Here is a 12,700-nt window from a genome sequence, read left to right as displayed (position 1 = left end):
ACCTCTTTATGGGAAAGCTATTGACAAATTGGAGGGAGTTCAGAGAGCAGCAACAAAAATGATTAGGGAATCAGAATTAAAAGACCTAATTATGAGCTGGTTGGATAAGTGACAATTTAGGGAAAAAGAAAAGGAGGACTTGTGGCACCTTAGAGACTAACAAATTTATTTGAGCACAAGCTTTCGTGAGCGACAGCTCACTTCATCGGATGTAATGACAGGCACAAACACAAAGAGAAGAAGAACTATGTAGGGTGGTACAAAGGGATATATAACTAGGAGTGAAGAGAAGAAATTGAGAAAGGGAAAATTTAGGTTGAATACAAGGAAAAGTGGAATAGTCTTCTGGGGAAGTGGTGATAGTCCAAGCACTTAGGACATATATTACTGAACCAGACAAAACACTAGACTGTATAAGAAGCAACCCTGCATTATTAGAGAAAAGGTCTGGATGGCCTAATAGAACTTTTTCATCTCTGACTCCTACAATTCTACAGGTCTTCTGCTCTCAGTGGGCCAGATCCTCAGCTCGTATAAACTGTCGTAGCTCCATTGACTTCAGCTGAGCTACAATGATTTACACAGGTTTAGGATCTGACCCAATAAGTCTGGATTTAAAAGGGTGTATACAGGAGAGGAATTTCGTCCCATCAATCTCTGATTCTGTAAATGTATATAAATATTAGACAATTTAGCACTGGATGGGTCAGAATTTGATCTCAGTTACTCATGCCAATGGAAATACAGGGTGAAAATCCAGCATATGAGAAAGCAAAACCTGTCCCATGTCTGTAAAACAGTGCATCACATGAAGCTGACTGAAACCAAGGGAGTAGGAGTATAGTACACAGTTCACAAACTAACAAGTGAATCTCAATCTAATGGACAAAAAGAATACTGCACAGCAGGGCACTAATTGACCTCTCTCTCTCTCCTCTTCCTTTTAAACATAAACTTTGGGGACGAAGCCTGACCAAAACACATGTAAAAAGTGGGCACACTAATTCTTTCAACACTAGATGGCATCAGTGCCTTGGCATTAATGCCAGTGAATTATGTACTCCTGCAGTAATAATGTGCACTGTACAAGCATTGTAATACGAGGAGACTAACATTTCCTGATGTATACTAAATCTAAGATGTTGGCTATAAACCAGTCTTCAGTGGAATACAAAAGGGAAAGAGATAAAAGAGTTTAGCGGTGGGGAAATATTAACTTTTTTTTTTCCAAATTAGAAAAAAAAAGAAAGACGTTTTCATACCTATCAAATATTTTAATTTTAGACAACAGAATATAATGTAACAATAATACAAGACAATTCATTACAACAGCATCTTCAATGAAAAGTTGCTTGAATTAAAAATACACGTAACATACATCCCCTTGTAGGAAAAAAACCTATAGCATGTGGCAGGTAAAACTAATTGGGCCCTACCTAACTACCCAGAATAACTGTTATAACATAGTATTAGTGAGGCCATTACTGGAATGCTATGTCCAGTTCTGCTGAGCAGACTTCCAAAAAGGATGTCGAAAAATTTGAAAGGGTTCAGAAAAGAGCTGTGAGTATGACATGAAGTTTGGAAAACATGTTTTATAGCGAAAGACATAGGAGCAAAATCTTTTTAATTTACCAAGAGAAGGTTAACAGATCACAGCCTACAAGTACCTACACTGGGAAGCATTTCCAATAGTTAAGGCTACGATTTAGTCACGGGTATTTTTAGTAAAAGTCACAGACAGGTCACGGGCAATAAACAAAAATTCACGGCCTGTGACCTGTCCATGACTTATACTAAAAATACCTATGGTTAAATCTTGCGGGGGCAGAAGGGCTGCTGGGGGGAGCAGGGGTTCTGGGGGAAGGGGCACTGGAGCCCCTGGCGCAGCGGTTGGTGTGGCTGTCCCAGGAGCCAGCTGCTTTGGGTGGCCTCTGAGCCTGCCGCACCATCCCCTGCAGAAGTCGTGGAAAGTCACAGAATCCATGACTTTCGCGACCTCTGTGACAGACACGGAGCCCTACCGAGAGTACATGCTTCTTTCATCTAGCGGTAAAAAGCATAATGAGACCTAATGGTTGGAAACTGAAGCTAGACAAATTCAGACTAGAAGTGAGGTGCGCATTTTTAACAGAGAGAGTAATAATTTAGAACATCAGTAAGGAGAACATTAGTAAGGAGAACCATTTTTTTTAAATGTGCTATTAGGACTCTGGTTAGCATTTTCATGATCCTGCAATCATTCCATGAGTGGAATTTCACATCTGCTTTCCTTGCATGGGGGTGGGGTGTCTATACAAGTTACTTTTGTGTGCAGTTATGGCAACAGCGAGTCCAGATTTTTCAGCTACTGCTTTTTGCAACGGGACAATCAAAGGAAATTCTTACACTGGATTTTTGGGACCAACAAGAACAAAGCCTTGCCATGGGTGACTCAGAAATCCAGCAACAACTCTCATATAACCTACTTGATTACGAAAAAAGAGTCAAATAATATCAAACAGCATGAGGCAGCCTTCTGATATATAATGGAACTGAATTATAATAATTAAAAATTAAGAAATGACAGACTAAAGTAAATCCTCCAATAATAATCCTCCAATGGCATTTCAGGGCCCAGGCTTGCTCTTTTGAAGTTAAATAAAATGTTCCCATTGATCTGGGAGCAAGATCGGGCTCTTAATGTACTTAGTGTAAATAATCCAAAATTTATGAATTTATCTTCATGATGTTTTTAAAGCATGTATCTATATCGAGGGCTCAATGTTCAGCCTTGCCCTCACAGGGTCCCCATTTTTGTCCCCGTAGTTTTTGAATTACAAATAATTATAGGCATAATGTAGGTTATTTGGACATGTAGGTACAAAATTTACCAATGACATTAACTGCACCCACAATTTTCAGGAGCATCGAACAAGCCCAGCTTCTGAAAAGTCAGGCCCTATGTTAATGATTTCTGTATTTCACTGGGTTTTAAAAATTATTATTATAATTATTATTAACAACATTTTCCAGTGAAGTCAGCACACACATGAAAAGTGCTGGACTGGTAATCCTGGAGTCTAAAGTCCTCTACTTATTCACATAGCAGCTTCTGTGCAGGCACCAGCAGTGGATGCTTCCCCGCACTGCTCCACCAATGTGCTTCAAATGTGACCAGCAAGTTTCCTTCCTCAGCATCAACCCTTTCAACCCTTGGCCTCTGTGCTGGGAATTCCAACAAAGGAGTCAGCGGTAGTTTAAGCTTCCCCCACACTGCCAACATGCCTCAATCTTTAGCTGGAAGGAGCATCTCTAGCTCCGAAAGGGTAATTGAGTCTCCCCAGAGATTCACTCTTGCCTCTGCTGTATGAGAGCCATGTTTACCAGGAACTGGACTGTGATCACTAATTCATTTCATACAGGTTACCAAACAGCCACAGGAGAGGAGTGACTTTTAGATATTACCTATTGGGGCTGGATTTCAACCAGCAATCTAGAGGTCAAGGTTTTCTTATCCCATTACCAATCCCCCATCAAGATATAGTTCTATATGAACAGTCATGGAACGACAAAAAACATACCCACACACGTTGGCTCCTTTCCATCCCACTGAGAGTTTCCTTGACAGGTAAGTTTGGAGTTTCCTTCCAGTTCATAGCCCTCATCACAGGTCACAAAACACACTGTCTTGTATGAGATATCACCTGATGAACAATTCATTTGTCCATTTTCAGGTGCGTGAAGTTTTGGACACGTTCGAACTGCAAATGGTAAAACAATCATGTTACGTTTTCACGATAAACAAGAGGAACAACAGACAGTTTAAAGGTCACTTCTAAAACCCTTTGTCATTCAAATGGATATAGTGAAAATAACATTCTAGTAATCTGGGTTTATAAATAAAGCTAATATTTTCAAAACTGACCAGTGATTTTGGGTGCTTATGTTAAGACACCTTACAGGGGCCTAGTTTTCACAAGGTGGGTGCTTACCCCTTTCTGAAAACCAGGCCTCTTTAAGATGTCACATTGGGAAATCTGGGTCCATTATCTAGTCAATGAACTTAAAGGAAGTGTAACTAAGAAGATTTGTTTAGTTAGCTCTGGGAGGAGTTGCAGAATGATGCTGAATGGGAAGACAGGGTTAGCTTTGGCTGAGAATACAGGGTTTTTTTTTTTAAACTTGCTGAATTCCTAATGCTGCATCTTGACACCAATTTATTACATAACTAAAATCAACTCCAGAAGAACATGGAATTAAATGTAATCTTGTGCATCAGTCTTGTCTAACAAATTAAGCAGTAGCACAACTGAATAGTAATTAAAAAAAAGGGGGGGAAAGCTGCAGTTCTCCAATCTACTGTCTTTTTAAGAGCTAGATCCTGCTTCCATGCCTTCCATCAACTTGGATGGAGAAGGGTCAAGGCCTGAATGAGTCATGACTGCAGTGGCCTGGGTAACTTCTATGTTGTGGTTAAGAATGTTGATTTTACGAAGTGACCCCCTGCCAACGTAGGAGTCAAACTACTAGCTTTCTTTCCAAATAAGTTCAAAGTTAAGCAAACTTGGCAGCTTTCTTTCCTTTTTCCAGTAGTCTATTGCACATACTGATGAGAAAACATGCGTGTATAATTGTACATATTGACCCAACAGACTACATGTCTTCCGAAAGATAGAGAACAAAGTTAATCAGTTATCAATCAAATGAAATCCAGCTGTACCAACAGCCAGGATTACAAGTCTTGAGTAATTAAAAAAAAATTAGTTCCTTTCGGATGGAGTTTGATATAAACACATCAGGAAAAAACCTGCATGATTTGTATCAACTATTGACCAAAAAGCAAGGAGTGGCAACCCAGTTAGCTGCCTAACATCTAGGCATTATGACGGCCTTGTGTTCACTCAGGTCCAGAGCTCTGCCACTCCTCCCTGCCACCCCCAATTCATGTGTATGCACAGGCTTTTCTAGAATGAAAGAGATCAGGAAACTTACTTTCGACTAGAGTCACTAGACTCTTAATGAATTAAAGAAAGTGTTGCTCTTCAGACTAGTTTTCTATTATTCTTTACCATAATTGCACTAAGAAAAACATATTACAACTCTAATGCAAATTTGTCATGCGAAAGAGAATAGGCTCCTAGGGTATTATGATTTCTACTGTGGCCTTTAATGCCACAGCTGTGGTAGTGTGTGTAGTGGGCATTGCAAACTATCAGGTCCTGGAGGCATTATGGAGGCAGCAGGAATAAATCTGGAAGCACTGGGGAAATGCTCAGCAGGTGACCACTGCTACATACCTTCACAGGTGGTGGCATGTGCCTCTTTGCACCTGTTATTAGGTCCTGCTCACCTGCGGGCATGGAAGGAATGCATGGCCATTGTTCTGTTCCTTTCAGGGTGATGGAGCTATGATTCACTATCAGCAACACTGCTAACCGTGTGTTCCAGTGTGGAAGGACCGGAACCGCGGCTACCTCTCCCACTAGTGTCCTAGGCAGGAGGGAGGGAGCTCCATTTGAAACATCATCCCAGGGAGCAGCAAAGCACAGGGATTTGCCACTGCTGAACTTCTAGCCCTCACCCCTCTAAGGGGGCACACTTGGGAAGTGGAGACCTCTGTTTCCATCCCAGTGAGTATGAGCACAAGCATACAAGATCTATTGGTCTCCGGGGCTATAGCCCACCTAACATTTGGTCTTACTGCTCATACATATGCCAAAACCTGAAAAAAACACTTATGTCAGTCTCCCCATGAACACTAAGCTTTTGAATAAAATGGGATCCAGACAAAACCCCAAACCAAAACCCAGCCGACAAGATTTGACAAAACTTAAACTATCCCCCATCTCTAGTCTCTCTCTCTCTCTCACACACACACAGAATGCTTAAAGGCCCAGAGACCTGATCCCACATTTCTTGAGCATCCCACTGAAGTCAGAGGGAGTACTGGGTGTGTAGGCCATGCAGGATCTAGGCTTCTCAAAGGCTAATGGATTACTCTTCACAAGACCCCTGTGAGGTAGGGAAATACTATTAGCTCCATCAGCAGATGGGGAACTGAGGCACAGGCAAGTAACTTAGCCTCTGTAAATTTACAGCAGGAATGTGTAGAAGAACCAGAAATAGAATCCAGACCTTCCAAATTGTAGCCTAGTGCCTTAACCACAAGACCATCCTCTTGACTTGAGGACTATCAATCTAGCACTTTCCACAATCACTGAAAGTTCCCATAAATGTACATTAAAATATATTCTGTTGGCCTTTATAATTTTGTTATAGTATATTTTTCTGGATTAAATGGGTGTTTTGCAGTTGGACAGTATTTAGCTTAATTCTATATTAGCTGCTGCTAACTGGAGAAGGTGCGCTGATGGGTCTAAGCATCACTTATCACAGCCATGACACATTTTAGCTAAGTAGTGCAAAAATGCCAAAACATTGAATGTTTAATGTCGAAACCTAAAGCAGTGTGAAGGGATTAAAATCCTTTGGGGTCCTTTCATAATTGATGTGATAAAATACTGTTGGGATTAATGAGACAGCCCATAAACTGTGCCTTTGATCTTGCTCTCTTCTACAGCACGGTTTCTTGTATGAATGGAGAACAGCAGACACAGCGTATGCTAAGGTTGGATTTTTTTTTTATTAGGAACTTCAACACGATGTATTATGAGAGGGAAAAAAAGAAAGGCTCTCCTCTAGACGCTTCAAAGAAAATTAATACCACATGAAGATAACAGCTCAAAACAGAGAGCTAACTTCTTTTTCCATGTTAAAGCCAAATGCTTCATTAAAAGGAAAACTGTGAAACCTTGCAGAAAAAAGAAACCATTCCTCACCAAAAAAAACAGAAGACAGAATAGCTTCTCCCCTAAAAGTGTGTGTGTGTGCGGGGGGCAAGGGGGGTGGACTCTCTAAATTTTACATGCTTAAGATTGTTCCACTTCTCTGTGTGGAGACTATAATACTGTAGATGATTAGAGTGAAAACTGATCAGTCCTTCCTTTATGCTCCAGTGCAGGGGCTCTCCAGCCTTTTCATTCTGGAGGACCCCTTTGTAAGAGAGAGAGTCTCATGGAGACCTGCTCTCCCAATACTCCATTCAGCCTGCAGTTGGTTTTTCAAACTATTTTACTCTGCAGCCTGCCTAGGGGAATGACACGGCCAAATCCCACGGATCTTGCTTCTCTGTCCCAAAGTACTAGCAACATATTTTTTCCATTGCAAGCTCTCACCCGTTCCAGGGTCACTGGGAGTTGCAGAGGGACAGTAAATTCAGCAACATTCAGCATTAGACTATGCAGCAATTTGTTATGCAAATTCAGGTGGGTTGCCAGGTGAGCATGTCTCAAAGAATAACTGTTCTCTGGCTCTGTCCATTCCCCTTGTCTCCATCACGCATCCTTTCCCTAAGTGAAACCTGACCTGCATACCAGCCAGTGTGTGGCTGCAAGCTTCCTTTCTCCAAACGGGCTGTGAAAGGTGGAAGAGGAGCCTCAGTCCATAAGTGCCTGTAGGAGGTCAGAAAGGAATCCCACATCCCTTGTAGAATTGCACAACTGGTTAAGGTGTCCTGCCAGAGCACTGGTGGAACTGGAAGGTGGATACCTTCCTCTGAAACATCATGTTTTAAGCCAGAGGCAAGACGGAATTGTGATCTGATCCACTAAAGCAATATTCAAATGTAGTTATTAGGACGCCAGGAGGCCCTCTTTGGATAAATACGTTTTTTCAGCCCCTCTCCCTATTCCCAGTCATGTCATCTTTGATCACTCCTTCTGATTATCTCCTTTCTAGTTAATATATCCTCAATTCAGCCTCCAGGAAATAGTCACTGTCCAATGGAATCACACTCAAAACTCTTCTGAGATTACACATGTGGCCTGGAACTTTCCATTTTTTTTTCATTCGCATGATAAACCCAAGGATCCTAAATCAGAAATTTGGAAGCAATATTCTTTGTTGAAGTTTATGCCCCTGGGTTCCAATGCCAACGTGCATCTAATCCACCAGATGGATCCCTCATGGGTATTCTGAAACCCCCATCCTGCAAATCCTTATTTACTAACCATAACTTTATTTACAACCGTAACTTTACTCTAGCAGTTCCACTGGTGTCTCGTGAATAAAGTTAGTAATCGACAGGATAGGTGTGTAAAAGAGGACAATGCGGAATGTTTACCAGGGTTTGGCTCTCTAACAGATGATACCCACTCTGCATTTCTTACTGAAGGTTTTCTTCCTCCATTTTAGTAAACCAGAAGATAAAATACTCATCATGGGGTTTTCCTTTTGAATGTTCCTTCATTTGGGATTTACTCTCAGCCAGCAAAACCAACAAATCTCAAACCATCATTAACAACAAAACAACTTGTGTCAAAAGCTTTTTCCAAAGAAATGGCTTTCATACCTCTGCACGTGGTCTCTGAACCAGACCAGAGGCCATTTGGCTGACAGAGCCGTATGCTGCTTCCCACTAGATCAAATCCTGCTTTACATCGGATTCCACAGGCAGCATTGAAGTAGTTGTTGCAGACGTTCTGGATAAAGTAACCATTTTCAGGGGGCTGCAGCTCAGGGCAGTGGACAACTAATTAATCATACAACAACAAAAGGGTTAGAGATTCCAGAAGCATGATTTTCATTTCATTTCCCACTCGGTTACTTTACGTCTTTAATTTGGCTGGTTTGAGTTTTTAATTTATAGCATCTATACTTTTGAGGGCATGCATATGAAACACTATAATAAACCCCACAGATGCGTGACCATCTCATTTACAGCGAAACAGTCCAAGAAGGGCTAAGGTTACACTGTCTATGCGTCCTAATGTGCCTTTCATCTCTATTCATCTTCGCTGTTTGGAAAGACTTACGTTCACAGGCCTGTCCTGCAGCACGATATCCATCCTTGCAGACACAGTCCTCGATGGAGGTACTTCCAGGGGGAGAGGTGTGGTTGTCATCAGGACAAGAGATGCAAGTGCTGATACCACCAGGCGAACCTTCAGGTTTATATGTTCCTGATGGGCAAGCTATCAAATGAAAAAGACGATTTTCAGAAGAAGAAGAAAAGGCGAGACTCCATCCTTTCTGAAAGTTCACTGGACTACCAATTTTTGTAAGGATTTTTTAATGCACACTTCCTTTTTAGTGTACCTTGAGGTGTGGGGATGATCAAGTTGCGTGTTTAATTGCTGTGCTTTAGTTGCTCCCCTTCCTCCATTTATATGTCATTAATTCAAATTCAAAGCAGGACCCAGGTATGTCTATAAAGTTATTAGTGCGTATAGGGTCTGAACCAAAGCCCACTGAACTCAGTGGAGGTCTTTCCATTGACTTCAGTGGGTTTTGGATCAATGCCATAATTTACTTCCTACATAAGGAGCCTCACTCTGGTTTTACATTTGTGTAACTCCATTGACATTATGGAGTTATTCGTGGATTATACTTGTATAAATGAGATCCAAATCAAGCCAAAGATTTTCAAAACATGCAAAAATTAGGATCAGGCTCAATAAATAAAAATTCTTGGCATACTGAATTCGCAGAATCCAGCATCTGACTTCATGATTTAGAAGCTATGCTATATATAGGTGTGAATCATAGCACATGAAGCAATTAATCAAAACAATTACTCCCCAAAGCCTTTAAAGTAGTTTATATCCTACTCTAGAATTTTAACTCTGTGTGCGCGTGAATGTGTGTGAGAAATATTTAAGAGATGTTGTCAAGAGACAGAGAATAGACACAGAAAATATGGGCTAACAGAGGCAGAAACAGGAGACAGGATAGTCCAATTATTAGGGCATTAGTTTGGGACTTAGGAGACCAGGATTTAATTCCTTACTCTACCATAGACTACTTGTGTGACATTGGACAAGTCACTTAATCTTTCTCTCTCTCTCTCTGTCTCAATTCATCAATCTGTAAAATGGGGTAACAGCACTGCCCTACGTCACAAGGATGTTGTGAGGATGAATACACTAAAGATTGTGAGGCACCCACACACTATGGTAATGGGGGGCCATAAGTACCTTAGACTGCATTCCCTCTAAGATGCTGATGCCTAAGTAATTATTTCCTGAGCTATGAGACTCATGAAATTTGCAACAAGCCTAAAGAAAGCTGAAGTTCAGACAGAAGTCTGTTAGTTTAAATGCTTACCACTTATTATTCTGTTTAAACTTCTCTTACAGACTGTGGGCCAGATTCTCCATTGTCCTGCATTATGTGCAGTCATTACATCAGTGCAAAGTGGATGCAAAACATACCAGTCTGATTTAGTAGTGTTTTACAGCCCCTTTGCACTGATGTAAATGGCTGCATACGGTACAGGACAATGGAGAATCCGGCTCTGTAGCTTCCAGAGAACTGTGTCCAGAAAACTCTGTCCAATCTTAAATTCTTTAAAATGTCCTTTGTTTCCAGCACCAAATATTTCCTAGCTCTTTCAAGTATTAGAGGTCTAATTCCTGAAGGTCTCAGACTGTGACTATATCTTTCTTTTTTATTTTGACAGAATCGAACCAATTCTATACTTTGTGTGAGTTTAAAAGTAAATACTTCGACATTTGTCTTACTAAGACAAATAGATTTCTACTCTCCCCTGGCCCCCCCGACAAAGCCCATCACCATCCAGTCAGCCATATCTGGTGAATTATGCATTGAAAAATATAGTTTAGGATATTTAGAGCTTTATTTTCTTGAACATGGTCGCGTCTTGAATATTTTCCACAGATCATATTTTTTCTGTCTCTCTTTGGAAGTTCGCAGCTTCAGTTTCAAACTAGGTGATAAAATGATTGAATGGTGCAAAATATTAAGTGATGTAACACAGTGTGTTGGAAGCTGGCTTGCTGGTTCTACATTGTAGAATGGCTCTTTAAAATTCCAAAATTCCAAAGGAAAGCTCCTAAATAAGAAAGGAAGTAATTAAAGATCAAAACATTTTAGAAGGTCAATTTGTGTCTTGCTAAGGGAAGACCGGAAGGCAAATTTATTCACAACTACAGCAGGAATTCTTTTTTAAGTGACTTTTTAAAAAAACACTTGCAAAAAATGCCATTTAATTACATCATATTTTTGCAGTCAGCTGCTTCTAGTCCTCTTGTGACTTCATTAAAAGTAACACGCTCTTTTATGAGAGCATAAAAATGAGTGAGAAAGTGCCAACCACTCTATATTCAGGATTCTTATTGATATTGCATAGAAATAGTTTTACTAAACATTAAACTGTTTTTTCTCCTGAATGACAAAGGATATCTGCCCAGATTAAGCTTTTAAGAAAAATGAAATCTTTATCACTGAAAGTGAACAATTTTGTAGTACAATTACCCACCACTGTGAAAGTCACTTCAATTAAACTGCCTTTACTGCAGTATTCACGGCACAGTCAACCTATTGTAATGGAAATTGCACTACTTTGTGCAATAACAACAGCAACACAACGATTCTCTTAATAGGCTTCCTGGCGGGTGCAAGTGAATAGCCCAGTATCCAGATGATTTTCGTACTCTGGAGTTTTAACAGACCCAAATTTTTAACAGTGAGAGAAGTTAACCCATTGGAACAGATCATGGAGGGATGTGGTGGCTTCTCCATAAGTGGGAGTCTCTAAATCAAGACTGGAGGACTTTCTAAAAGATATGTTCTAGTCTAGTTCCACCACATCCTTGACTGGACTCCATGCAGGATTCGCTGGGTGAGGTTCTCTGGCCTGTGTTCTACAGGAGGTCAGACTAGATGCTCATAAAGGTCCTTTCTGGCCTTGAATCTATAAACAACATTCCAATCTGAATGTCTTTAAAAGGATCCTCCTCTTACAATCTCTGGGCAACCCCCTTTTACACTTTGGGTGGGGGCGTGTTGTTCCAGTGACTGTTTTATTATTCTCTAATGTCTTCAGAAGGCAGCCATCTGGCCTGAGCAGTTCAGGGGATGGCTTGTTAGCTGGCTCTCCCATCCAGTTTGTTTGAATGGCTGGCCATTATATCTATCTGGACAGTGACCTCCAAGTTGGTGACCTACCCTTCCCCTTAATCTTAGAGTAGAACACTCCTCCTGTGCCCCTTACTGATTCTTTCCATCCCCATTAAGCTGGAGATAAGACTTGAGAACACCAGACCACTGGGAAACCCGTTCTCCCATGATTCAGATGATGGTTTCCAGTCAGGCTAAGTATGGCTACTGCTGCTTCACCTCAGGGTTCAAAGTGAATTGTGTTTTGTAGCTGGTAATTTCAGTTCAGTCCTTTGCGAAACTTCAAGGGCATCATCATGCAAACCAACACACAGCTAGTAGTTCCTGCTCAGGCGAGTCACAAAGGCGTAAAAGAAAACGCATGGTAGCCAAGTATTTTGGGGTGCCTTAGCAGAGCTGTGTGGAAGAACTTGCCTAGTGTCTGCTGGGAGCGTCCTATGCCAAAGCTACCAGCGTTAGGTTTTCAGGACCTGTAAAAAAGGCATCTTAACAGAAACAGTTTATTTGCAAAAAAATTCTGACCTTTCCTTTTAAAGGAAATTTGAAGGTTCAACCATCTTGTGTGACGAGCTAGTACTTATATTTTAGAAAGAACCATTTCCTCAAAGCTAGGGTGAGTCAAAGCTGTCAGCAAATAATTTGGTTTGTTTGTAAAAAATGGCCAGGCACATGGCAAGTCTGGCTATTTTTAGCTGAGGTTTCAAAATAGAAATGGATTTTTGCCAGCACATTTGCAAGA

The 12,700-nt window shown here is 40.9% G+C and overlaps 1 protein-coding gene across 2 annotated transcripts in view; it reads right to left on the bottom strand.

The window, feature by feature from the left end:
• The window catches only part of SVEP1 (sushi, von Willebrand factor type A, EGF and pentraxin domain containing 1), a 165,313-nt gene that overhangs the window by 106,731 nt on the left and 45,882 nt on the right, over nt 1–12,700 (bottom strand). For both annotated transcript variants that reach the window (XM_074953510.1, XM_074953509.1), the window contains 3 exons: nt 8,856–9,014; nt 8,393–8,572; nt 3,564–3,743 (listed from right to left, as the gene is read on the bottom strand). In XM_074953510.1, the coding sequence (XP_074809611.1) occupies nt 3,564–3,743; nt 8,393–8,572; nt 8,856–9,014 (519 nt within the window). The remainder of the gene's footprint in view (nt 1–3,563; nt 3,744–8,392; nt 8,573–8,855; nt 9,015–12,700) is intronic.

Source organism: Natator depressus, chromosome 5 (genome assembly GCF_965152275.1).
Source record: "Natator depressus isolate rNatDep1 chromosome 5, rNatDep2.hap1, whole genome shotgun sequence".
NCBI lineage: Eukaryota > Metazoa > Chordata > Testudines > Cheloniidae > Natator > Natator depressus.
This window is presented reverse-complemented; position numbering and strand designations above follow the sequence as displayed.